This window comes from Syngnathus floridae, chromosome 3 (assembly GCF_059516105.1).
Source record: "Syngnathus floridae isolate MCC-2025c chromosome 3, RoL_Sflo_1.0, whole genome shotgun sequence".
Classification (NCBI taxonomy): domain Eukaryota; kingdom Metazoa; phylum Chordata; class Actinopteri; order Syngnathiformes; family Syngnathidae; genus Syngnathus; species Syngnathus floridae.
The window spans coordinates 22,340,893-22,368,529 of NC_142415.1; the positions used below are offsets into that span (position 1 = coordinate 22,340,893).

Genomic DNA, 27,637 nt, shown 5'->3' on the forward strand with positions numbered 1-27,637 from the left:
ACACCAGAGGTTATTTACTCGCTTGTTTTGACTAGCTAGCTTACCTCTCATAACCGCAATATGCAACACTTCATTATTAGTCATTATTAAATGTATTGGATTATTTTAGAATTTGTTATATTCCAATACGAAGGTACATGCGTGTGTGATTGTTATTCCACATTTATCTCTGTGATTGATTGTTTTAGCAAAACCAGCGGTTATTTACGAGCTTGTTTTGACTAGCTAGCTTACCTCTCATAACCCCAATACGCAACACTTCATTATTAGTCATTATTAAATTTATTGGATTGTTTTAGAATTTGTCATATTCCGATATGAAGGCACGTGTGTGATTGTTATTCCACATTTATCTCCGTGATTGATTGTTTTCGCAAAACCAGCGGTTATTTACGAGCTTGTTTTGACTAGCTAGCTAGCTTACCTCGCGTAGTTAATTGCTGCCACTTCAATAGCTCCAATTGTATAACCTCAACATGCCTGAAATGCAATGTTTTTCTTTGGATGGTGGTAGTTTGACCCTTATTATTTCCACAACTTCCCAAAGGGTCAAATGGTTCCAAAAGCAGTGACCGGATTGTATAAGCGGTGGTATTCAAACACACACACTCCAGCACTCAACCATATTAGAGCTTCATTGGGTAAATCTACCGCCGGTTGACAATGAGACCATGAACTTGTTGGCCTTGAGGGATTCTACACCGACTTTAATGCCGTAATTGTCTCCTTGCGGCACAAAAGCAGCTGATCTCTGAGGCGGGCGGCAGCAATCCGTCGAGGGCAGTAATTGTGGTCAGACGGTTGGTTTTTCAAGGAAGTCCAGCTGCTCTTTTACACGTGCCCTGTTTTCGCTGGGCGCCGAATAAAGCACTGCATTAAATCACAAATCATCACTACAAACGAGAAATAAGTCAAAGTCAAAAGATCGGCTACAAGGTGCAGTTTTGAAATGGAAATGAGAATCTTTGAGGTTTGCAGAAAATAAAGTTTGAAGTTCATCTTCAGACTCCCTGCAGGATGTATTAAAATGATTTATGTATTTCTTTTTATACGTTTGTCATGACAAGAGCCAAAAGGCTGCTTAACATTAAAAGATGAAACACTTTGAACGGGATTTGTATTATTCACTTGCGCCAGCTTCATTTTTCTCTGTATTCATTGCATTGATTGTTTGATTGTTATGCCAGATAGAGTTTAGAAAGCAATTGCTTTGTTTTGTATTTCATTGTTATTCGAAAAAAAAATGGCTTTAATATTGCATACATAACCTTACTGTAATATTGATATTATTAAAAACTTTTGTGACTTTGTTAGAACTAGAAAGGATTGTATTATTGGCTTTTTTATGCCAGCTTCATGAATTCTATTCATTGCGTTTATCTTTCACTTTTAATATGGAGGATTTTCCACCCTATAGTCCTTCAAGGCCACATACAGAAGTGTGACATCATCTGCTACATAGTGCGTTGGGAGTGATTGTTTTTTCCGACAAGTGTGTGCTTGTTATGCCACACGTGGCCTTCAGAGTGATTGTTTTAATTAAAACAACACAAGTGTGTAATTGTTATGTCACCCAAACTGTAGCTTTGAAAATGATGCTTTGGGCTACACAAGCATGGGATTATCATGGTCATGTCGAAAAGTCAACTTTTTCCTCTTGAAATGATTTCTCCATTCCGTCAATTCTGCAACAATGTATCAAACTGCAAAGTTTTGAGCGTAAAACAACATTTTAGCTCGAGAAAACCTTACAAGAGTCAACCTGTAGGTTGCAAGTGTTCCATTTGAAAGGCACTCTGGCACATCGCCCATGACTTTGGCAAGTGCACTCGTGTGCTTTGTCTTCCCACTATGCACTCGCTCTCATGACAAAACGGCAGTTCCACTGATCTCAATCGCCACGGCAACCGCAATGTGAAGGCCAAGACGGCTTCGCGACTTGAGAAGCCGTCCAGAATTTCTGCTGAAATATGTATGTTATGATTTTTACTTGAAACTGGAGGTTTCATTCCCCTTCAAAAGTACTGAAACCGTTTCCGTTGTTAATAGTTACCAAAGGTAAATCAAGGAGCTAATACCAGGGAGACTGGTAATATTCATCACTGCTAACCTCAAAGTCAAAGTCTGCTTTATTGTCAATTTCTTCAGTTAACGAGTTAACTAACGTGCGTCTTTGACAATAGCTGTCAATGGCAATGCTAACACTCAATGCTAATATCAGTCATTCCTGACCAGGATGTAGTTGTTGAGACTGTGACATAGCATCAGTCACATGCGCTTGAGACCTTCAAAGACCTTCTCAACGCCAAAGATTGATTTACAGTGGAGGATGATATCAAACATGATCAAAAATTTAGGGTTAGGGGTTAGGGTTAGCTTTTCAAGAAAAACTGCACATTAGTCCTTAGGGAGGCGCAAAAGCTAGCTAGCTAGCCATGACTACCCAAAACTAGCTACCGCTGAGAAGCAAGACGATGAATTTTGTGTATAAATAATAAGTGTCTCGGAATTACAATGACATATAAGTCATATAAAGTAACAGTAAAATAAACAGACAACAAAATGGAGTTGAGAAATTTCAGCGAGAGGTTGGAACCCGCATGTAGCGCTATGCCTCCTGCTGGACTCGTGTTGCAGCCGGACAGATATGTATCAAAGAAAGTAGCGGAGGTGAGCGAGTGGCTCATCCTACATGCTTCAGGAGACTAATTATACAAGAGGGCGATCACTGGAGAGTGCGCGGGGACGGCGGGCGACACGGATCGGGCCGTCCAAGAGGAGAGCAGACAGCCTCTCATGCATGTCTTATTACCCAACAGAGCCGGCCGGCCGGCCGGGTCGCTGGCAGATAAGTCACCTGCTCCTTCCTCACACACAGCTTGTAATGATACATTTCACTTCTGGCCATTTCCCACTTTGACGAGGGAAAGAAAAAAAAATCCGGTGCAATGCGGGACACCATCTCTGACCCCCATCAAAGAGTTCTCTATTCTGCGGCAGCCCCTCATTTTCTCCACGTCCGTCCGTCTCTAATGGGATTTCGGTTTTATATTAAGTCCGCCTCCTCCCGTGTCCCGGCACCGCGGGGGGGAGAGACTCATTTGAATTTACAAAGTGGCTAAATCCACAGAGAAGCCTTCAAATGGGATTGCGAGCACCTTTTGGCTGTTAAGCAGGTAAGCCCGTCCTGTCGAGTGACAGAGAAGGTGAGGGTGCGTCCATGTAGGGCATCGCTTACACTCCCGCCGCCTACTCACTTAGGCTGATTTCCTCTTTGAGCGCCTCAATGTCATTTTTTCTTTTTTTTTTCTTTGCACCTCATTTTCATTATCTGCAATAATGAAGGAGGTGTAGTCTGCGTGCGTATATGTGTGCGATAGAGATTCCGTTAAGTAAACGATTCAAGGTCGCACACGGTGCGCAGTGTCAATTTCACGACGCATTAAACCGCTCGAGGCTTTACGACCTGTCACAGCAGCCAACGCTGCTCTCTCCCCTTCATGATGTCACCAAACGAGATACGGCAAAATCACAGCGCAAAATCCAAATACTTCATATTCCATGCTCGTGCCTTGTAGCTGTGGCGCACAACGAGTTTACCGTAATGGTGAGCAAAACACTTTCGCACGGAAAAAAAAATGTAGATACCGTGGTGATTCTGAATTTGTACTACTAATAAATAATACATTACGTAGCACAACCTTGCTAGAGTGACAACACGTCCGTTCTCATCACTTGTCCTTTGGGGGAAAGCACATGTTCCCCTTGCGCTCGTCCTACACCGACTTTGGCGTAGGACGGCGCCTCGTAAATAACTCACTGCTACTTTAGTTTCGCAAGTGGGATCAAATCTAATACAGGACTTATTTTCGTAGAACGGCTCAGAATACTGGATCCTTTACAGTCTGATTTTCGTTTTGGCCAAACAATTTGTCTGTAGTCAGAGTGGGACCGAGATGTTGGCAAAAAAATGACATATTTTAAAATTTTCATTTAAAGGGTGGCCATGCCCACCTCTGGCCACCACATAGCACCACCCCTGCATCAAATCAAGTTTCTCCATTGAAGATCATTTGAAGTTTGTTTTGTTGAGGTTTTAAATAAAGGGGCGTGGCCTGGTGAGTGACATCAGAAGTTGCAGTCACAACTTCAGTGTTTGTGTGCGCCATGCTGCCTTTGAGCGTTTTCACTTTTTACTTGAGTGTTTTACTGGTTTCACCTTTCAATAAACAAAATTGCATTTGCAATTTTATTTTCCCGGTTCACTGAAACGTCAGCATGTCTGAAGCTCGCTCAAAAGTCAATTGTCGGGTATAAACAAAAAGCAAAATATTGACCAGTTGAGGACTCTTATTTAGTAAAGGTTGAAAAATGGAGTTGTACTTAAAAATTAAGCAATATGTAAATTTCAAACATATTCAAAAATGTTTAGATATCCATTAAAGTGTGCAATAGTGCAGGAGGATGCTTGAAATTGAATCGTAATGATGCAAAGTGACAAAGCTACAATTGATGCTGTCGAAATGGCGCTACAGAGAAGTTGACACGTGTGTCACGGCGGAAAGTCAAGTCATCTATTTAAGAAGTTAATCGCAAGAGAATTAAATATGGTCAGAAGGAGATGAATGGATGAAAATACATAAATGATTGCTTGGAACAAATAAGTCTTTGTATGGAGAAACTAATGGGAGATGAAATGGCCGGAAGGATATAAAAGAACCAATGAATTATTACAATTAAAAATATTTTACTTTCTTCATGATGTATTTTTTTCCCCTCTCCTAAAAAAGAGCAATTACCTCATTAAATTCCAAAAATTACATCTCCTTCCACGGTTAAACCCCCTGTGGGTCTCTTTCCAGCCCAGATGATAGGGAAATTATTCATTTGATATAAATCTATATTTATGTATTCTGAGGAATGTTTCACATGTGACACATTTATATAGAGACATTTTCCCGTTGAAGAATTAGAAGAGTATTCTAAATTAAATCCACATTTTATTTTTCCCTTTTGACTTTACGGCCGACGATAACCATTTTTATGAATGCCATATTATGATGGAAATGTGATTTATAACACACAAGCCCATCCTTCCAACACGCCAAAAGGGTTAACTGCTGCCGGCTTGTACTTGCGCGGGAAAATGACAACTCAGCAATGAGAAACAACGGGATATTTGCTTCCCGGATAAGGATTAACTTCTAGACTCGGAATGTCAGAACCTCTTAAACTTTCCGTTTTCAGGCAGCAGTGTCAAACTTTCCGGAAGCTTAAAAAGTTACTAATGACACCTCGGTGCGTATGCTAATCGCCAACACCTTCTCGCTAAAGTTAACGTGCTCCGCCTACATGCGATGACATCAACGTAAATCCTTGGGAATTTAGTGTCATCCCTCCGTCTAATGGAGTGATTCTTAATCAGGTGCAAAAAAAGTATCTTAGTTACTTTTTTGGATTGCTTAGCTAGCTAGCTTAGTTAGTTATGACTTGGTTTTAAAAAGTTTGGTTGCTTTAGATCAATTCAACAGAAGCTGAAAGCCTTCCTATATTCTTATCAGTGACGTTGAAGAAGAAAGACTTTGTCGGTCTACTTACGATAAATATTTCTACCAAAGTTCAAGCTTTTAAGTACAACTAGCATCAAGAAACAAAATGGCTGCTTTTAACTATAACGGCAGGTGTCCTGTGTCTTTTCAGGCATTGCTTCTGGAAATTTTTTTGCGGGTCTTCCAAATTCCACGCTGCCAAAAGAAAACGGTCTATCTCGCATGTGGGATTAATGATCCGAGAAAGGTCACGTCAAACCAAAACCGTTTACTTCCGGAGTTTTATCGACCGTGGCATGTTGAGAGTTTTTTGAGGGTCTACTCAGGTTGGATGATTTCCAAAAAGGAAGTAAATCCAAGAAAGCCGTTGCCGGTTTACAGACGACACAAAATCCATTTTGGAGAAAATTCCAGGGCTTGTACTTTGACAATTCCCGAAATTGCTGAATCTTTACTGATTCCATCTAATGTGGGTAAAGTATGACATCAAAATCTGATGTTCATATTGAGGATTTGCCTTGAAAAGGACAAGAGTAATAATTGATTTTCTAATGTTGAGCCACCGAATTGCCTTGTTATGACAGCAGACGTTGACAGGCTGTCTGAGAAACAAGACAAACAAGATGCCTTAGAGGACATTGGGAGTGCGGCTAATTAATTGTAATAAGCTTTGGCCCGCCGCATGCGTTGGCAAGGAGGTGCGAGACTCGGAGCTCGGGCCCCCCGGCCTCCCGGCCCCCCCCCCGCGCTAAAGCCGCGACGACAGCGTGCGATCCAGCGGGCTGACGCGCTCTGGCACTGGACGCCGGGCACATCTGCTCTGATTAATCACCTGCTTCGCCTCGCGCATACATTTCATTATCGGCTTTAAGTGGGCGAAAACAACGAGGCTTTGAGGCGGACGAGCTGTGACGAGGGGGAAGATGAAAGGCGACAAAAATGAGAGTCATTTATCAGGTGTTATGTAAAAAGAAAGTCGATTGCCCGCGTCTCTTTTCGTTTTCCTGAGAAACAAGCTTTGACCTCTGGCGACAACAATATTTAATAGCTCGGCCTTTGCGCCAACCCTGTCACAATGCATCTTTGGACGCTTTGGTGGGCCGGATTCGGCCCACGAGCTGCCAGTTGATCACTCTAAAGAGGCTGAAGTGTTTTCTTGAACTCTGACCACGGACCGCTGATTCATTTTTTGCTATCTAGCACTGAATACATTGTACGAGGTTCAAAATCCGGAGGAGGGTTTTGTCTTTGAAAGGGCCGAGCTGACGCTAAGATAAAATTGGCTTCAGGGACTGGCTGAATTTTCAAAACAAATTGCAGGGGTGCTGCCAAGATGATATTGGGGTGTTTGTGGCGGCGTCAGGGTGCATTTATTTACTCAAGGGAAGGGAACACATTTTAGGCTTCACGATGAATCATTATTACACATTGGCAGTGATGTCAAGTAAAAGGGAAGTTTTAACACAATTTGGATATTTCGCAACAGTCCTCAGTGCTTCAATGAACTTGGCAGAGGGGTCTTGTGGGCTTTATTCTGGACCCAGGCCAAACATAATTCACTAATATTCTCTTTTGTACCATTTGCCACTGTGCACATCCTTGCTTGTCAAGAACAAAGCTCACCCAGACTTGGAAAATATTAAAAGGACTCAAAGGATAAGCTGCTCAATAGACTACTGTAAATACTGTACACAGCGTGGAGCTACAGTGCCTCCTGCTGGTAAGATTGAAAACATGCCTCCATTCATAAAGACTGCTTGATATGCATCTCGAGTAATAATAATAATAAATAATAATAATAGCCTCGATTTTGGTACAGATCAGGCGAAGGGTGCAAAAAATATATTTGGGCTTTCTCTTCAATAGTCCACTGTCACCCGAGACTCAATGTGGGTCAAACATTTGCCTCAACTAGCTCGTTTTAAGTGAGGCCTTGTAACTCTGACTTTGCCTCCTCTCCAAAAAGTGAAGTATAGCAAATTGTAGCGCAGCAACCAAGCAGACAGCTGACATCTGACCTGCCTGCGAGCTGACTTGCGGCCTTCTCTCCGTGTCTCTCCAGACCTGACCGGGCCGGGCCTGGCCTGGCTAGCCATGGAGTCAAGAGAGTGCCAGCCGACATCATGCCAAGGCAGCGCTCCAGCATTCCCGACCGACTAGGTCAGTCGGTGCACGTTGTCAATGCGGGGCATGGAGGCAAGCGTCCATTGCCTACAGGGGGAAGGCCAGGAATCTACTCTCTGTCACAGAGAGGAGACACGTCGCTAATTAGCACTCGCGTGGGAATTGTTCAACACTACATCTATTTCGATGCCTCTGGCATTTTTTTTACCAGAAAAAAAAAAATCTGCATAGCAATAAAAGGACACGAATCATCATCAGGGAACGTCACATCTTAAACATTGTATTTAACAGATGCAACAACATCTATCACCAAACAAGCAAAAATGTTATTAAGATTCCTGTAAGATTGGTTAGTTAGTTAGTTAGTTAGTTAGTTAGTTAGTTAGTTAGTTAGTTAGTTAGTTAGTTAGTTAGTTAGTTAGTTAGTTAGTTAGTTAGTTAGTTAGTTAGTTAGTTAGTTAGTTAGTTAGTTAGTTAGTTAGTTAGTGGCTTTCGTTTGTTTTAAATTATTTTGTTTCAGAAGTTTATTTGATTCATCCATTTAGTCATTTAATTTTGTTTGTTTCCATTACATTTTGGCACAGATCATAATTAAGGTGGAACTCGGCCAATTTTGTTTATTTGGTACATGGAGCTTGCCAGTGGTAGACATGTTTAATCGAATGGTTTGTACTGGGTGTATTTGTAAGGGGAGCGTGTGTGTGTGTGTGTGTGTGTGTGTGTGTGTGTGTGTGTGTGTGTGTGTGTGTGTGTGTGTGTGTGTGTGTGTGTGTGTGTGTGTGCACGTGTGTGCGTGTGTGTGTGTGTGCGTGTGTGTGCGTGTGCGTGCGTGTGTGTGTGTGCGTGTGGGTGAGATGCAATGTTGTGTTTCGTCCAAAGCAGGAATGTCAGCACTGCCCTCAGGTCTTTCTTTACTTGAGTATGCAAATGAGGCGCTTGGCCTGCTGGAATCACGGATTGCTCCTTTAAATATTCATTAAGGCCTGACGCGTTATCAATGCCGTTGTGCTGACATGATACAGAAATACTCACACACCTCGCTGGTGTTTGGGGGATGCATTTGTCTTATATGTAGTCGTGGGATTGTTGTTTTGAACGAATAATCGGTTGAGAGTGTGCTTGAACGGTTCCCTCCAAAGGTATTAGAACGCCAAGGTCATTTGGGTTTCAAATTAAAAATGGAATATGAGACAAAAAGAAATCCAGCTTTTATTCCCTGGTATTTCGATGTGGTAAACGACAAAGGAGAACGCACCTTTAAAAAGTTTCGAGCCAAGCATTTTTCAAGTGAGCAAACAATATTTGAAATCCCTTTTTCTTGCAGGAATAAAATGTCCTCCAGAGGAGTCCTGTTCAAAATGTCCCCTTTTATTCAGGCGTCAGCTCATACATGCAATGCTTTTCCAAATGAATGCTGACGGGGCAGATGGATGAGGTGCCAAAAAGCTGCTCAATCATGCTGCCCGGTCGGTGTCCAGCTTTGCTCCTCTCAGCACAAGAAGTTGACACCATTGAAGATGACATGGCAGGCAGGCAGGCAGGCCGGCAGGCAGGCAGGCAGGCTCCATTGGCACGAGACCAACAGCAGGTGAGAATGAGACCATTTGAGCAAGCTGTCGATGAAACGTTTATTGACGGTAATTGCTTCTGCTGTGCTCGTAATTACTGCTGCAGTTAACGTATGAATAACAATGTGGACTAGTTGGGTGAAATGATAAGTGTGTGAATGTTGGTCGGGGCTGGACCTTTAGCTTCCTCACAACACTGACAAAATATTGATTTCGAAACAAAAGAAGAAATGATATCAAGATGGGATTGCTTGTGTGTCAAATGAAATGGTGGGATGGATGATTTTGGTAGTTGGTTTAAGAGTTTAAGTCCAACAGTGTGTTGCTCAAACAGGCAGATGAAGGCATCTGAAAACAAGTAAAAAGCACAATTTGTGAGCTCTTAAAAGACTTCTGTGTCATTGTGTTATTTCAAATTGTGAATAAAGGGGTCAAAAATTGCAGGATACAAAACGTGACAATGGATCACTATGAGCACATGCAAATTAAAATGGACATAGACTACAAGAGAATACAAAAAAGCCTGACTGTGGATGATCAACAATTACTTCTGTTACGTTCCATTTGGGTTGTGCAGTGATGACGTTAGCTTGGAGCCTCAGACCCATTAGTCCGGGTTGTGGAGCTAAGACTGGCTTGTAGCTCATGAAGGATTTGGGTTCCACTGCTCCAAGCAATGACACTAGCGTGCAAAGCATCCCTCTTGTCCTCCAGCAGCTCCTCCAGGGCAAATCCTTTCCTGGGCATAACAACGTCACCCCCTCTCAAGCAGGAGGCTGGGCAAAAATCATTGGTGCCATCGCCTACGTAGAACACTCGGCTGTACTCGTCTCGCTGGGCTAGGTATGTCTCCAGAACTTTCTTTTTGCACATGTTGACGGGGCAGCGGCGACAGTTGTGCGTGTGGTGGTGCAATACTTCCACTCGGCCCAGAGCGTTGACTCTGGCCGGGTTGGTGAACACGCAGTCCACGGCCGAACGCAACCCGGTGGCGCCGAGGATCCAGTCGATGAAGAGCGCGTTGGCATCCGAGATGACCACACAATCCACGTCGCTCTTGTTGCGCGATATGAACGTTAGCAGCTCGCTCATGCCCGCCGTCAAGGGGATTCGCTCCATTTCAGCGCGGACTCTCTCCACGCTCACGTCTTGTTCACCTGCAAGAAGAAATTAAATATTCCTGAAATGTGTTTATTATTACTTTACTACGAGCTGAGTTCTAACAGTTACTCAAATATTGACGTCGTAACATTGTTGTACGTACCTATATAATCCATCACTCTGCCCATGAACTCAGTCCAGTGGCCTTTTCTGTATGAATTCTTCAATTTGTCAGGCAGAGTCTGATCTGGAAGACACCTAAAATAAAACGGTATTTAGGACACATGTCTTCAATAACCTGTAAATGATGTCAATCATCAAGATTTACCTGATCACCCACATGTCACTGTTGTCATCGACCAGTGTGTGGTCGAAATCGAACACCATCAATGTCTTCATTGCGTGAAAATGTTCGGAACTTGCCAAAGGAAAAGTGAAAGGAAAAACAGGATTTTAGAATGTGAGGTGGCTAAACAACACGCCGAATGCAAAACAAGTCCACAAATAATACTTGAATCTCGATCTGATTATTTATTTACGGTGTAGATCGAAAATATACTTACTAATATTAAAAAAGACCATTCTTTACTTGAACTTTGGTGTCTCATTCATAAACGAATTGGGGGGATTTTAAGGGATTATTGCATAATCACATATTTTCTGAGCAGGGAAGATGAGAGTTTAGAGACTAGAAGGTCAAAGACGTTTTTATATGACGATAAAAGCCAAACTGACCTATATTTTGATGTTGTCGTAAACCCTCGGTGAAGTCTCGTCGCGTCGTCGCAAGATATGAAATGACTCATTACCGCCTCCTGTGGTAAACTACAATATGCTCTGTGGTTATTTAGCAAATATACTGAGATGAATCTTTGTGTGATTAGTTGACAATTTATTATTTCTCGTAAATTGGGTCATCTCATTCAAGGGGAAAATGGTCCATAATCCTAAAACTCGCATTGAAAACCCTCATATACTTTTGTCCGTTAGACGGCAGTATAGTTACGCAGCCGACCAATTTAATACCCGAAGAAGAAACCCGTCCGAAATATTATTTCCGGGTAGCACTGCCCCCCTCAAAGAAGAGTTCCCCCAAGTCAAAGAACGTTTCCTCCCCACAAAAAAAAGTCTTTTTTATTTGACAATGTTGCGAGGCTTGGGCTCTTGGTTAGGTTTCGAGAACCCGGTGGATGCCAATTCGTCGGTTGACGCCGAGGAGGAACAGCAGAAGGTGGAAGAAAAAGTGGTGGAAGCTCAAAACGAGGTAAACAAACAGCAACCAGCAGCTGATGGCCACCATGACGAAGGAGGACAAGATGACGTGGAGACGAATCAGGAACTCAATAAAGGACTTGGCGGTGAGTCAAATTATTGATTAGATATTAAATCACGATCCCCCAAAAATCACATGATCAAATTAGCAGTAACAACTTTGATCTTAACGCGAGCCTTGTTTTTGTACGTTTGGGATGACGCAAGTGTCGTCTGTGGCAATGGATTCAAAGAAAATAAGAACTTCAAAAAACGTGTTTACAAAGTGCTTTGATAAAACAACATTCAGATTGTAATGCTCGTATAAAACAGAATCAGTAGAATCTACAAAGGCACATCACATCAAACATTGGCTATATCAGTGCCGTACTGATGAGCTATGGATCCCGCTTGTGTTCTTGGCAGGACACGCCCCACTGCATGGTGCCATTAAGGCAATTCTGCCTAAAGACTAAAACTAATAAACTATTTATTTCCACTATAGAATATATATATTTTAGTAGATATATATTGTAATACAGCAGTCACATTGTTTATTTTTCCCAAAGTAGGCATCTCACCCTATCTTTGAGCCACCTCCACTTTTCCCTGTCCAGATCTCATCTTCAGTTTCGCATCCAGCGCCACCAAGAAACTCTCTGAGTCTGTGGTAGTGACGGCACAAAACATTAAGAAGAGTGTCGAGGAGGGAAAAATCGACGGAATCATCGACAAGGTGCGCTTATTCGCTAATATTTGTTGTTCTTGTCATTATTATCTACCTTTCTTCCTTTGTGTGCAGACCTTCCTGGGAGACTTCCAGAAAGAGCAAGAGAAGTTTTTACAGGAAAAGAAGTCCAAAAGATCAGGTAGAATATCGTCGATATTAAAAATATGCTTTGTGAAGTTGAAATAGATGATAACAAATCTGAATACAAGCCTTCATTTTACGATGTTGATTTCTGGTGTGTCCAGAAGCAGCAGTGCCTCCATGGGTGGGCTACAACGAGGAGGAGACCATCCAACAACAGATCCTGGCCCTCTCAGCTGTGAGCAACGTTTTTTGTTTTTTCCCCAAGTACCAATAATGACTGTATGCCTCATTTGATAAATGTGATGTCTCCTCTCACGAGGACCCATAACATTAGATACACAGTTAGATGTTGTGTTCCACGTTCAGGACAAGCGTAACTTCCTGCGCGACCCCCCGGCCGGCGTGCACTTCCACTTCGACATGGGGCAAATGTTTCCTCTGGCCACTGTCATGCTGGAGGAAGACCAGCTGCTCAACCGCATGCGCTTTGACCTGGTGCCCAAACAGTCAGTGCCTTCACATTTCTCAGTAGCCCCCATCACGCATGTTGGCGTTTCACTATTTTTCTTGCTTTTGATTGACAGCGTGAAGGAGGAGGTGTTCTGGAGGAACTACTTCTACCGCGTGTCGCTCATCAAGCAGTCGGCGCAGCTGACGGCGCTGGCGGCCCAGCAGAAACAGCAACAGAAGGCGGGCGACGATGGAGACGATGCCGTCTCACCCCGTGATGTCATCTTAACGGGTATACATGATAGGCATCACGCTCATTTGCATATATGCAAATCCTCATCGCTACTTTGTTTGTTTGTTGTGCTCATAGATAACGTCAGGCCCAAAACGCCGCCTGTTGCCATCGGCGACAAGCAGCAGGTAGTAAACGAGATTCAGTTTATAAAAAAAAATCTTGTGGACATTGTGGTTTTTTTCCTTGTAAAATATTCACGGCAATCCTCAAACTAAATGCGCATGTGGTCCCTCAGCCCGTTCAGGAGGAGGACTTTTCCATCTCCACCAGTCCAGGTGTGGCAGAATTTGTGAGCGACGCTTTCGACTCAGCGGCCATCGACCACGAGGACCTGCAGAAAGGAATGGAGCAGCTGGTGCTTGACATGAAGGACAGCGCTACCCCGGCTGATGGTTGGTCTCAGTTGTTCCATGTCAAAATTACCTTTGAGCCAGATGGGCACAGCGGCCACTTAAAACAACAAATGACTTCCTAAATCAGCACCTCCCTTTTCCCGTCAAGATAAAACCCAGTCATTATGAAGTGACGAGGCAATAAAGTTGAAATATTTATTTGTGGGGAAAAAAAGCCACACGTAAATTGTAGTAGTGGTAATATCTATCGTGTGTGACATTATGGTCTTCATGGCAGAAGAGCAGTCGGACTGGGAAAAGGAGCTGCAGCAGGAGCTCCAGGAGTACGAGGTGGTGACCGAGTTGCAAAACCGAGACGAGCAGTGGGACCAGGAGATCGAGGAGATGCTACAGGCGCACGACACCTAAAGCCTGTTACGGTACGGCCGTTGCTCTCGTGTACAAGTGGACGCTCAACCGTGAACGTTTTCCGGATGAAGGTTTTATATTAGCAGGAATGCCTGGTCACCTCTGTAGGTAATGATGTAATGGCAGAGAAAGGGCGCTAGAGGGCGCTCCAACGCAAATATTAACTGAGTAGCGTCGTAAATGAAACTTTTCTGTCCCTTTTTTTCCTTTCTGTACAGTCAAAACGATTTATTAGTTATCTAACAGACATGTCAAATATAAAGTTGGAATATGTAAATAAAAAGGTAATTTAAAAAAAAAAAATTTGAATCATATTTTCAATATGCTTGTTTTTATTCCGGCCACTAAAATTAATCGCATGAATAGTTTTTTTTTTGCGATTTTCTTATTATCCCTCTTGCAATCTACTTAGGACTGCAAAATTTGCAAATTGACATTCTGATTGCATTTCAAGTCTTTTAGCATTTAGTAACTATACAGTAAGACTATTTGTATTTTTCAAAACTTGTCATGGAAAGTGAATAAAGTCTGCAGCCTTCATGGTGATTAATCGGGCATGGAATGACGGGGAGGGGGAAAGGAAACAACCGACGGAACCGGCACCCTGGATATTTTGTTTTGTCGAAAGTCTGTAATCACAGCCAGTGAGACACCAGACGTGCCAGACATGTTGCTGCCTGTTTTGAAGCAGACGCTCCCAGATGACAAGAAAAAAAAAAAAAATCAATGCCTCAACTCCAATAGAAAGCTCTGGTCAGACAACGTAGATCAATGCGGCAAGATCATAAAAATGGAAGCTCAAATATCAAATCTGAGATGTTGAACACGGCAAAAAAATTGCAACCTTATTCAGGACACGATTCTTGATTGCATTGTAGCAGCTGGGATTAATGCATTTATTTTGCTTCCTGTTTTTTATCACTCCATCATGAACCCTTTCAACCTCTCAGCTTTGCATTTGGCCACACTGTTACCATGGCAATCAAGCCACCCACCTTGTGTGTGCGTGCGCGCGTAACCATCTTTTAATAATGCATTAGGACCTTTTGGTCCGTGTGTGTGTTCCAGACAAAGACGACCATGGAGAGCAAAATAAAACAGGGAAAGATAAGAATACACTGCTACAGTTTTTTTTTTTTATTGCTTTTCTATTTTTTATAGGTGTCGTGAATTATTTGCTACATCGTGGAATTTTGTGCTGATTATGTTTCCATTTTCTCATTGGTTGTAGCGCACGGGAATGCAGGGTGAGAACCGCTTCTCAACACATCTCTCATAAAATAATGAAAGTTGCGGTTTTTACACTTCCTCTTTTTCACACTCAAAAGGGAAACAGAAATCACTTAAGGAAACGATTCCCACACAAATTTCGAAAAGTCTTCCATTCAGAAGTATATTTTTTACTTCCGTCTGAGATATTTTTATGTATCGTGTGATGACTCTGTCACTGTAGATCTTGAAATGACTTTCATTACGATTACTATCGCTGTCACTTGTCTTTCATTTTTTATTTTTTTGTAGAACTATTTTCAAAACTATGTCCTACTTTTTGTGCATTTGTTTCTTTGCACAGTAGCAATGAGCGCACGCGACCACACGTTTCATGGCTCTTATGCATATTTGGGCCTCAAACGGCACATGTGGTTTTGAAGTGCTCGCATTTTCTTCTTTTAGTGGTCCCTGTTACAAAAGGACCAAGTACCACACAAGAGATGTGGGTACAATTTAAAAATAAAACATCGATTTTGACTTCCTGTCTATCCATCGCTATAGCAACAACATATTACAATGCCAGTGTTTATCTACCAAGCCACTCAGTTGTTTTGAAACTGCAATATACCTCGGTCACCCAAAGTCTGCTTCATGTCAGCTTTGACCCCATTGAGGCCATGTGTCAATATGAGCGTGATTGCTAGTTGGTCTTAGCATGCTGACCAGTCAAGGCAAGTCAGCCGGGATATGCGCCAGCTCACCCGTGACCTTAAGCGCTATAAAAGATGGATCGTTGAAATGAGATCCGGGTGGGTTTGCAAAACCTGGACGATCCAGAAGGCCGCTATCGGGGCCAAGGGGAAAGCCGAGGAGGTGTTTTTAGTCTGTGCTGTGATTTGACTGGAGTTCAGTGAAGCGTTGAGGGATGAGGGTGCATATCAGTCGTGCATGTGACAAACAGCTCTGTGGGAAGAATGTGCACCTTGCTTTGCTGATGAGTCACCTATTAAGGTCTGTGCCGCAGTCATCAAGATAAGTTACGTCTTGTGGCAACCTCTGTCTTCTTACTTCCTTCTTTCTCATGCTTTTATTTGCACGTTCCCAACTGAAAACGCAGTTGTTTGTACCTGCTGCTATCAGCCAGACGACAGTTGAGGGGTGAGGCGAGGGGGGGGCCTAGATCCTGCTGCAGATGAGCCCACACCCACAAAAGCACACACCAGGTGCTCCTTTTTTTTTTTTTTTTTTTTTTTAAACTCATATAGTGGAGGGACTTTATATTTTTAAACATGTCCCAGATTACAGGCACCTCACACAGACATTACAAAGTGTTGTAAATAAGAGTGAACAAGTTGTTAATTCTCTGCTGTGGTGTCACTAAGTCCTGATGGGCCATAAAGTATATTGTAATAAAAACATTATGCGCTTCAAAAGGATAACCTATGCAATCCTCACGTCTATATAAAATAGCATTATAAAATGTAAACGTTTTGACAAATATTTACAAACGACAACAGCACAGTCAAATGGCAACCGCTTATTTAGCTCTTATTGTGACGGTCAAACCGGAAACTCTTTTATACACAACATTGAGCGACTCCACTTTGAGACCTCGCGGCGCCCTGTCTGACAAAACTGACGCCGGCCGTCCCAGGACACGGTACAAATGAGCGACTACCTTACCGTGCCCACTCGGTCCTGTCGTAACACTTCCGATTCCATAAAACGTCTTCAATATTCAGCACAGTATTTTTATTTTTTAGATCTATTTTGTGACTGAGAACAACAGGTGGATACGAGTCGAGTCTTTCCCAATTTCTCCCATAAACCTGCTCTGGCTTGTTGGATCGACTGAATCATTGTTGGAAGGGGGAGAACGCCAGAATCGGATAAAAATCGGATCGTTTTGAACCGACTGTTCGAATCGGGTTTTGTATGATTTTTCTTTTTTGGGGGAACCGTCCGTTTTTTTTCTTTGATTGTACGTGCCCGAACTCCTCGGAGTCTACTGGAGGTTGACTGCTTACTGAAGAGGTAGGTTTTATTATTTCTGCGATATTTTTACATTTTCTTATGGTAAATGTGTTTTGTTGTTTTTGTTGTTGTTGCTGTGGTGTTATATGACGTTTTCTAAAGATGAAAGTGAAGGTTAGTAATGGCGTTTCTAAACTGAGGCAGTAGACGGCTCCAACATTTTGTTTTTATTTGTATATATCAGTAGTTTAAAAATGTACTCCAACCTGTCTATCCCAAATTATTGTCACTTCAAACTCCTTTTACAACTTGGTTTACTGGAGGTATGATTTGTAAGAAATGCAAGGACATTGCAGCTCATATCGACATTTTTACATGCTTTTCGTCCTGTAAAAGTTTGGGGAAACCCAAAATTACCATAAGTAACAGTGTTGCGACAATAATAGCTCATTTTCACCTTCATGTAACCTGGGTAGAGATGAAAAGGAAGGCACTTGACTTTCATGGTGCGGTTTCCTCACAGCAGGGGCGCAATCAAAGGTTTTCACTCGCACTGAAGGTGTCAAACAAGGGTGTCAAACTTTTTTTTTTCGTGGACCGCATGATCGTCATAGCTTCTTTTTGACGGTCTACCCAAATCAATGTATAAGCACCTCATATTATATACAGTAAAAGCTACAAAACAAACTGACAAATCAGATGAGTAAAAACTAGTCAAATATAAAAATAAGATATTAAAAGTGAAGACAATTTGAAATTCTAGTAATGACACACGAATTTGATGCACACTTTGTCTTTGCGGGCCACCTAAAATGATGTGGCGGGCCGTATCTGGCCCCCGGCCGGGGCTTGAGTTTGACTTCATGGTGTTAAATATTGGCTTCTTTAAAGCCGCAAAAAAAGTGTTAGCTGCTGAAATTGCCTCAACAGGGGGTGCGAAAACAAGATAAGAAGAATACAGGAGAATTGACTTAAAATATGACACATATGGTGCACATAAATGGGGTGCACATAATTGGTGTGCAGGTGCACTGACAATAACAAAAAAATGGACCCGATTCTAAGCGGAAGCGAGAGATGAGGTGGGCTTTGTTCCCCAACCCACTGAAATGCAAATAATGCAACCAACATGTGACTCAGCCCTTTGTGTTGACTTAATTTTGCATAATGAGGAATAGAAAGCCCCCAGGTGGCAATTGAAACCGCCTGACCCCCCGCCCCCAAGGTGACAGCATAGGGTCTGTGTGATGAAGTCCATTCATTTGTGCCGTTCATTGATTTGTTCACAACCCTGACAGAACCGTCCGCTGTGTTCCACCTGCTCCTCCAATTTCCTTAGCCTACATCGAGACACATGGAGCATCTCCATGGTGATAGCAAGAATGCACTTGCATAGCCTAGGGAGCATTCTTTTTTTTTTTGCAGGGGCCTCACTTTGAGCCTATTTTTTCTTACATCAACTCTTTCATGTGTTGCAAGTCCCCACAGCTGAACTCAGGATTTGAGCGCTGCCGTTTCCGGCCCACAAATGTAACACGTCAAGTCACATCTGCATCTTATCTTGCAACATTGTTGCACGGTGCACATTTATCACAATGCGATAAAAAAAGTTGGTGGATCTACGTCATTCTTTGGCTACGGCACAGGCAGGTGAGCAGGCATTATTGAAATAAAGCATTAAAAAAAAAAAAAAACTAGCAATGTGAGGCATTGTGTATGCAAGTGGTGTTTGCAAAAAATCAATGGGTGAGCGCCTACAGTATTGACAGTGTATCGACATGGTGTTTCCATGCATCCTAAAGAAATGTCAATTTAATTTCAAGCTTAAAACAAGGTTCAAAATGACCTGCTAAATTTGTCCAAATTGGGATATGATTCGCGGAATCTTCTGCAGAAATTCTAATGAATGACACCAAATAACAACATTGGAGAGTTTTAGCATTTTTGTGGGTCAGGAACAGATTAATGGCATTTCCATTCATTTCATGGGAAAGGACGATTTGAGATGCAGGTGCTTTGAGTTATGAGCGTGGGCACGGGACAAACTCAACTTGTAAGTCCAGTCACACATCATTGTTGTTTGCCCTGTTCCGAGCGACATCGTCCGATAATAAAGGGTGAGCTGGGTGCGTGGGTGTTTTATCGCTCGCCTTTCAAACGATCCGAAGTGGCCGGTGGTGACCTTTGAGCCTCGTTCACGCAAGCTGTCAGCGCGGCTCAGTGGCGGCGAGACAACAAAGAGCGGCTATTGTGCTTCCTTCCGTGCTCATGCGCAGACACGCTGAGAAGACGGAGCGATGCAGACGGGCCGGGCTGTCAATAGGAACGTGTCTCAGTCTCCTCGGCTCACGTATGTGCGTTGTGCCCGCCAGGAAATGGAGGTCCAAGTCACGCCACAAGGAAATTCTCAGGCGGTGACAACACGGAAATGATATCCCAATTTGTCTCTCGATTGTCATTCATGAGAGGGAAAATATCGAATTTGCATAAAAACAGGCAAAAATGAACATTTATCATTAATGTTGTACATTTGATATGTTTTAAATGCTCATGTCAAAGCATTTTTGGACCCGGCCAGTTTGTTTTTGTTGTTTTCAAACTCAATTGTAGCTCACAAGGTTTTCAATTCAAGTGGTTTTGTCGCCTCGGCTGTTTCCCGTGACACACTTGTCACAAAAAAGGAGAACGCCCGCAGCGTTCCACGGCATGACTCATACTCGATGCCACCATTTTTTACCGGAAAACACCTTCGGATTGGCGTAAAGGTCAGAGGTGGCCGTCTCATCGCACTTGAACGCGCGGGTTGGTCGCGTGTTTCGGAATGAATGTAAAAATGCAGACTGTCTGTTTCTGTAGACACGCATGAGCTGGGAAGTGAAAGCAGAGAGGGGGGAATTCTTTCCCTCAAAGGGGGCACGAACAATAGCGCGTGTGTGTGTGTGTGTGTATAAGGTTGTCCTTGTGCAAGTGTGGACGTCTTTGTTTGTGGTGTGTAATCCTTGTACACGTTCAATAAGATCCTGTAACTTGATGAATTTGATATTTGGGGGTAAATCTTTCAAAAGATCTATCTTATTTTAATTTGACGTCGCATTGGAAACAGTTTCCACATTGTTGAAATAAAAATGATTTTTTTTCTTCCGCGATGAAGAATCGTGACATAAATTATTTGTTTATTCTTCTGGACTTTTTCACGCAAGCCAACTCACGCTTCGGGCAAGTTGTTGCGAGAGATTTTCACACATCCACACACCCTTTTTCCTGTGTGTTGCTTTTGTAGACAGTAGAGCGTTGTGCCGCTGAGGACATTGCTGGCTTGTGTGCTTTGGGTGGACTGACACCCATCTGCTGCTTCATCAGTTGCTACTATAGACAAGTTCATCCTCATCAAGGCTCGTGAAAATGGCGGAAGACGCCGGCGTGAGTCATCACCCGGAGGCTGAACAATTGGAAAAAATAATGTTTGTTTGTTAGGACACGGGAAGCAATCATGTTCATGAACTGAAGCGGCCGGTCCACAGAAACAAAACAAAGTTTCACCTTTTGATAATCTCCAAAATTGAAGTTTGACTCAGACTTGAGTTTTAACACCATCTAATTTAAAACAATTAGAATTCCTCGGACTTGAGTTTTCCGTTTATCAGGTATGCATGTCAAGATAAGTGAGGCTGCGGTTGCGCCGGTTCCTGTTTTATGATGTCAAACTGGTGGTTTCGTTTGCTCTCCAAAAATGATCACGTGAGTCTTCAGCAGCTTGCCGGGCCGGCCGGCCGCACCGCAGACTTTTCGTTCTTACTAAAATGTGACCTGGCGCACCACAAGGCAGTCTGTGATGGAGCAATGGATGGGAAGTGTGGTGGATTGCTCATTTTCACATGACATTAAATGTGCTTTTTTTTTTTAGGGGGGGTAAAACAAAAAATGTTTTGCTATTATTCCTCCAAAAGTAGAATCTTTTATTAGGTTCAGGTTTTCGGTTTCACTCTCCCCGCTTCATTCTGGAACTCTGTCCATTTCCAGTACTTCCTGAAATGGCCCACGTCCGTCCCGTCCCGTCACTCTTATGGGTAGAGAAACATAAATCTGCCAAAAATAAAAAGGAAATCGTTGGAGCGTGTGTGTGTTCAAGTGGAAGAGTGTTTCCATTGATAAGCTGCTATTCCTCGATAGCCCCCCCCCTCCTTCCCCGTCCTGATAAAACGCAGACCTCGCGATAAGAATTGTATCGTTGTAAAAACGTTATTCTGTCAAAGCTGTGCCGCCTCGAGATAAACACGAACTGTTTGAGAGTGGCTGGAGAAGGAGTTCAGATTCTTTGTCGTCGTAAGTCGCTCGGGAGCTTTATTCCGTGCCCCGTTTGACATTTCTCATTTTTTTTTCCCTCGTTACACAGATGGAAGGTCAAATTCCTAAGGGTGTGGTGGCATTGTCCATCTTCATCTTTCTCCTCTCGAAAGGTAAGACAAGCTGCCTCCTCTTTTGTTGTATGCGAACTTTGACATCTATCGTCATGTCTCCTCATAGTATCGTGCGACCGAGATCTCCACTTTTGCGGCATCTGGCGGCACGGCCGACGTCCGCTGATCCTAAGCTTCGACATCCTGCCCGGCTGCGGTCAAATCAGCATCGCGGCCGACGAGAGCTCCCTGAATGTCCGCGGGCGAATCGCCGCGCAGTGCCAGCACTCCGGCACGTACCGGCTGGACCGCCAGACGCTCCGCGAGGACGGGGACACTCGCTTTTGTTTGTACTGGGAGCCGCTGCAGGATCAGTTGAAGTTACAGGTGACGAACTGGGAGCGGCTGACTCCATTTTAGCAGACGCAGATGGAATATTATATTTTAATTGACTTTCTTTCTCCATAAGATTGCACAATTCAAATATATTTATTTTCCTGAATTTTTTTAAGTGTATGATATAAACTAAAAAAAAATCAATATGAACCAATCATCGATTTTGTGCAGATAGTAAAAAATATAAAATATAATTTGTATTAAAAAGAATTATCATGGTCACGTATTGTTGAAAACTCGAGTTCATCTATCTGGTTTTGTTTTCCGTCATTGCGTGCAAGTGAAGTGGTCACATGACTCATTCCACAATGTTTTGTTTTTGTTTCACAATTAACATATTGTCATCAGCAACAACATGCAGAGACCTCATCAAAAGATGCAAACCACACGTCAGCAAAAAAATGGGAAGCCTGAAAAATGGATGTTGACTCACAAGAGGTTGTTGTTGCCGCCAAGGTGGGCGGGAGGAACTTCACCCTTTGCTGGCCCAGCGGCACGCCCGACGACTGTTGCACGTACCTGTCGTACGGCTCCAACGCGCCCGAGGCCGCCTACGGCATCGCGAACGGGACGATCGAGAATGACACCATCTCCAGTAAAACGCTGACGGCCTACACGTTTAACGGCAGCGCTGTCAAATGCGGTGAGATGCGGCCGCTATTTGTCAATCAATGGGCAAACCATTTTAATCAAACCTTTGTGTTTTTGTAGCCACCTTCTGTCCCAAGCGGAGCCATGGAGACGCCCAAGTCAGCATGTAATTTCCTCCCTCCGTTTCCTTTCGTGTGTCTTCACATTTGAAGTAGCATGGCAGCTGTTTTATTTATGAGAAAACACTCGGCCGTGTGATTTGCCTTTATAGGTGTACATTTGGAAAATTGCATATCAAAAATAACCTGGCCACCTTTGGGAAATGACAGTGTGCAGCTAAAATGTGGATGTGTTTCATAATAAAACTGACTTTTTTATTCTTTTATGTGCTCAGGACTGACCAGGCTGCCGTGGAGCCTCTTTGTGCCCTCAGCTCGGAGCTGGAGCTCAAAGATGACTTCCGAGGCATTGATATCAACTCGTCTGTGAGTCACACTCGCAAAAAGTCAACGAAGCGTTTGACGCATCCGTGAATGTGACGAGAATATGACGAGTTGTTTGATCTGAGTAGTCACTGTCGTGCCACTCTTCCACGGCCTGCCCTTCTGTGCTATAGCGCCCCCTGGTGATGCAAATGCAATTGGCAGCAAGTTAGCCTCGATAGATTTTTTAGTAAATGGAAGCAAATTTGTGTCAGCATCTAGTATTAAATGGTACATGGAAAATAATGAAAATGGATGGATTTAGTATATTTGTTTTATATAAGAAAAAAAGTTGAATAACAGCTTTGATTATTATAAATATTTATTAACAACAAAATAACAAATTGATCATGATATTTTGAAAAATAAATATTTTGGTATCTTTATTTTCTTTATTTTTTATATTTATGATTAGTAACTACTATATTAAAATTAATATTTCAATTATTTTCATTTTGTTTCATTTGTTAAACTTGAGAAAATTGTATTTATATTTTTTATTTATTCATTTTATTTATTTTTTAATTAGTTTTAACTTAGAGAATTCATATTTTTATTTAATTCTATAGCTTCGTTATGTGTTTTATTTTTTTAACTCTTATTTAAGTTGATGTCATTTTCACCTTTGTGTGTGTTTTTTTTTTTTAGTTACCCTACTAAATCATATGTACGTATTGTTTCCCAGCATGTGGAAGGCTTGACCCCAGAGCCCACCATCCACCTCCCCCCAGCTTTGAAACGAGCTGCAAAGAACAACAGCAGAGTTGTCTACACCTTCTTCAAAAACAACTCCATGTTCCAGGTGAGCCCCGGCGATAAGATACCCCCGTAAAATGACATCCGCCGTTCAATATCCACATTAACATGGGGCTGCTGTGGAATGTGTGCGCCTTTCAGGTGGATCACAAAGAGGAACGAGTTCTTGATGACGTGGTGGAAATCTCCGTTGAGAACCAAGTCATCCAGAACCTGGCTGAGCCAATCAGGATTGGCTTCCATCATGACGCCATCCCAGTAGGTTTGCCACACAATAAGAAACATTGTTTTAAATTGCTTTCCTGTGTCCAAAAAAACTGCCTACTTGCATCTTAATAAAAATAATAAAAGCTTTTTTTCCCCCCCACCTTCATTCCAGAAAACACATTCAAGGAAGTGCGTCTCATGGGACACGAGGACAGGTGGGAGAATCCATTTGCTGTATTTCCTCACATGCTGGTTGACTTCATAAATGCCACAAAATTCACTTATAAAATTTTGACATTAATATTATGCGTTCTTCATTAAAAATACAAAAACTCAATTTGGCCATACATTTTTTTTTTGTGGCTAGGCAGCAGCGGTTGCAGTAATACACAAGATGTGCAAAAAATATAATGTAATATATTTTTATTCTGTACAATTTCAAAAAAATATACTACATTGTAAAAATAAAAAGAGCAAATGAATGCGTCTCCTCCACTATTTTCGTAAATACTTATAATTACTGATTGCGTCTTCTGTGTGATCATGTAGATCCGATGAAGGTGAAATGGTCGGCGGAGGGTTGCAAGACGCGGCAGAGAGGAACGAAGCACACCGAATGCCTCTGCGACCACCTGACCTACTTCACAGTGCTAGTGGTGAGACGTTTGCATTTACGTACTCTTTGCGTAACATCCAAATCTGCTGTAGGGCGTACTTGGGGTACTTAGAGATCCGTCTGCTTGTCTACAACAGCAACTGGAGCCTCGCCCGGTGCGCCACCTGCTGGCTCTGACTGCCATTTCATCTCTGGGCTGCATCGTGTCTTTCATCAGCGGCGTTGCTCTCATCGTCTTCCTCTGCAGGAGAAGGTTGTTTTTCATAACGAGGCGTTCAAAGTGGTGTGTGAGAAAGAATTACAAATTCTGATTCCATCCATACCAACAACAGGCGAGCTAAAGATCCAGCCACACCCATCCACCTGGGCCTGGCCGTGTCCCTCACCTTCCTCCACCTGCTCTTCTTCTTCACCGGCGTCCTGGCCAATGTGGGAGGCCAAGACCTGTGTGTGGTGATAGGTGCCGGCCTTCATTACGCCCTACTCAGCACCTTCTCCTGGATGGGCATCGAAGTGTTCCACACCTTCTGGATGGTCTACATGGTCTTCAGACCCTCCCCGAGCCTCTGCGTGTGGAACCTGCTCGGCTTCGGTGAGTGCGTTTGCGTTCACTTGTCTCAAAGCCGGCTCGAGTGATAGATTTGAACTCCGAGTCATTTCATTTTAGTTCTGCCTGCCGTTCCCATCGTTATCCTGGTCGCAGTCGGCGACATCTACGGCCTGAGGCAGGTGGCGTCGACTGAAGACGTAGGCAACCCGTACTTGATGTAAGCCTTCATTCGTCATTTTTTTTTTTGGTCCTTGATGTGATTTCATCAATAGTTCATCTCCCCGATTGTGCTTCCAGGTGCTGGATGAAGCTCAACCCCAAGTCGTTGCTGGCTCAACACCTCACCAACAGCACGGTGCTGGCCGCGCTGGTGTCGGCAGGCCTGCTGATGCTCTTCCTGGTCTACCGAGAGATTCGCACCCGGGACGAGTGGCGAAAGAACCAAGTGGCCTTTCTCAGCATCTGGGGCCTCAGCTGTCTCTACGGCACCACCTGGGCTCTCGCCTTCCTGGAATTCGGACCCTTCTCGGACTTTATCACGTTCCTCTCCTGCATCCTCAATTCCTTCCAAGGTATTTGACAAAAGTGCAACTAAATATAGTTGTGAGGGTTTCTTGTTTTTGTTCTTTAGTAATCGTCACACTTTTCCTCCATCCTGGCATGTTCTGTGCAGGCTTCCTGCTGATGTTGAGGTTTTTCATGCTGGAGTGGATGCGCAAGCACGCGGTGAGAATCGAAGAGTCGCCTGCCAAGGCGGGTCACATGCTTACGTCGCCGTCCACCGTCAGTCAGGAACCTCTGGAGCCGCTTTGTTCCAGCTCTTGATGCCTCCCTCGTTAAAAAAAATCCACACTCAGGTAAATAACACCTCCACGCCGGCCCGGAGCCTGGATCCAACCTTTTCTTGAATGTCTAGACTGGCTCTAGTTTTTGTCTTTCTTTACTTACTCTAAGCTGGAAACTCATTATTAAGCTTTATTTCCAGACAGATGAAGGTTTACTGCACTGATATTTCCTCTTGACTATTTGGTGAATTAGAAACCATTTCTGCTTTGGACCTTAGCTAAGCTTTGATTATTATTATTATTTTTTTTTTTAACTGTGTACAGTTTTGAAGTAGCACTTTAGATGTTGTGTTTTTTTTATGACATCCTTGTGTGAGAAATGCTGTTTTGTTTAGTTGACTGTCAACAAACGCTTAATGGCCAACAGAGTATTTAAAAAAAAAAAAAAAAAAATCACCCAAAATTCAAACATGTTTTTGTATTGTCTTTGTTTTTTAATCACACAATTTGGAGCAACTTGCTTTCTTGTTGTAAAAAAAAAATACTGTTTTCCCTTTTATAGTAGCTGGAGATGATATTTACGTAGCTGTGGGATCTTACGGTACAAAAGGCCCGTTTGAAATTTGGTTTCTTTGTGAAAACTATTCCCAGGTCCTATTGAATTGCCTTTTGATTTTTTTTTCCCCCTAAATGGAATCTTTCAGCATTTTTTCGAGAAAAACCAGTTTCACTTTGTCACATGACATTTGCGAGGCAAGCCACGCCTGAAAAGTTTTGTTGGAAATGCTCATTTTGACCAAACTCAAAAACACGCCCAGAATGGTATGAAAATTGCTCCTTCATTCTTTTTTGATGATCCCCACTTCCAATTTATTGTCACATTTTTGAACTATTAATGTGTAAAGCAACATTATTTAATACTGTGAAGGTCATTACGGACGGTCTGTTGTTGCCCTTCACTGCGGGTTTGTATTTGACGTGCAGTGTCGAATACAACAAAGGCCACTTTGAGGAAATACGGGTTGTTAAAAGGGAGATAAATGATGACATCATTATCATTCATCAATCATTATTACGATAGGACAAAATGCAGGCTACTGTTTTGAAAGAATGATGATCATACCCCCAAATGGAGCAAAGACTGAGACTACATGTTCACATATCCAAACAAGAGTTTCACGTGACACGTTGTAGAACAGAAAGAGCTCATTATAATCATCTGCTTTGAGTTAAACTTCTTGTTGACTTTGTTTTTTTTGACACAGCCAAAAATGTGAGGTTAGTCTGTTTTGATCGAAATCGTTGCGGACAAGAAAGAACATGAATAAGCCGAGCAGATTTTGTTTTGTACATTTTGAAAGTATTTCTCGCGCTCTCACGCTAACTTGTTAATTAGAAACCGTGATATAAAATCTTGTTTGGACTTGTAAAAGTGACACAATGAAGTGGTATGTTTTGGAGTCAAATCCTGAAATTAATGTGACTCACCAACAAACCAAGTGTTTTCTTAGTTACTGTGACAATTGCACTTTTGTTTCTGTATCCTCCACTGTATCGTATGGTTGTGCATATATATATATATTTTTTGGGCTGTTAGCGGATGTACAGTGAACTGAGTCTAAAAATAAATAATTTTCAAATATGTGACATTTGACACAATTCTTTTTCACCCAAATGTTGATATTGCTTCCTGGAATTGTCCCTGACTTTGCTGACTTGACAGCAACCTCTGAGCGAACTTAAGTGTGTGTTATTTTT

General features: G+C 42.7%; 3 protein-coding genes and 1 long non-coding RNA gene across 6 annotated transcripts in view; 3 read left to right on the forward strand and 1 right to left on the reverse strand.

Annotated features, from left to right (window-relative positions):
* The window catches only part of LOC148401152 (uncharacterized), a 67,686-nt gene extending 59,237 nt beyond the window's left edge, over positions 1 to 8,449 (forward strand). For both annotated transcript variants that reach the window (XR_015857423.1, XR_015857424.1), the window contains one exon: positions 7,612 to 8,449. This is a non-coding gene — a long non-coding RNA (uncharacterized LOC148401152). The remainder of the gene's footprint in view (positions 1 to 7,611) is intronic.
* A 410-nt stretch (positions 8,450 to 8,859) lies between these two features.
* Positions 8,860 to 11,245, reverse strand: phospho2 (phosphatase, orphan 2). Of its 2 annotated transcripts, none has more exons than XM_088370561.1 (4): positions 11,078 to 11,245; positions 10,671 to 10,760; positions 10,506 to 10,600; positions 8,860 to 10,398 (listed from the first exon to the last, which is right to left on the reverse strand). In XM_088370561.1, exons 1-4 carry the CDS (start codon positions 11,146 to 11,148, stop codon positions 9,827 to 9,829), a joined length of 828 nt encoding a protein of 275 aa, XP_088226687.1. In that variant the 5' UTR covers positions 11,149 to 11,245; the 3' UTR covers positions 8,860 to 9,826. The 2 variants fall into 2 exon arrangements, with proteins under 2 accessions (XP_088226687.1, XP_088226688.1); XM_088370562.1 differs by lacking the exon at positions 11,078 to 11,245 and adding an exon at positions 10,906 to 11,071.
* A 131-nt stretch (positions 11,246 to 11,376) lies between these two features.
* Positions 11,377 to 14,453, forward strand: syap1 (synapse associated protein 1). The gene is made up of 9 exons (XM_088370528.1): positions 11,377 to 11,700; positions 12,211 to 12,329; positions 12,396 to 12,462; positions 12,569 to 12,642; positions 12,774 to 12,913; positions 12,992 to 13,149; positions 13,228 to 13,277; positions 13,388 to 13,544; positions 13,783 to 14,453. The coding sequence occupies exons 1-9, from the start codon at positions 11,487 to 11,489 to the stop codon at positions 13,911 to 13,913; spliced, it is 1,110 nt and encodes a 369-aa protein (XP_088226654.1). The 5' UTR covers positions 11,377 to 11,486; the 3' UTR covers positions 13,914 to 14,453.
* A 2,260-nt stretch (positions 14,454 to 16,713) lies between these two features.
* On the forward strand, positions 16,714 to 27,526 carry adgrg1 (adhesion G protein-coupled receptor G1). The gene is made up of 15 exons (XM_088370514.1): positions 16,714 to 17,159; positions 21,493 to 21,556; positions 21,624 to 21,883; positions 22,349 to 22,535; positions 22,604 to 22,649; positions 22,878 to 22,968; positions 23,651 to 23,767; positions 23,863 to 23,979; positions 24,101 to 24,143; positions 24,478 to 24,584; positions 24,682 to 24,797; positions 24,877 to 25,136; positions 25,212 to 25,311; positions 25,392 to 25,666; positions 25,768 to 27,526. Exons 2-15 carry the CDS (start codon positions 21,493 to 21,495, stop codon positions 25,917 to 25,919), a joined length of 1,935 nt encoding a protein of 644 aa, XP_088226640.1. The 5' UTR covers positions 16,714 to 17,159; the 3' UTR covers positions 25,920 to 27,526.
* The last annotated feature ends 111 nt before the right edge of the window (positions 27,527 to 27,637 follow it).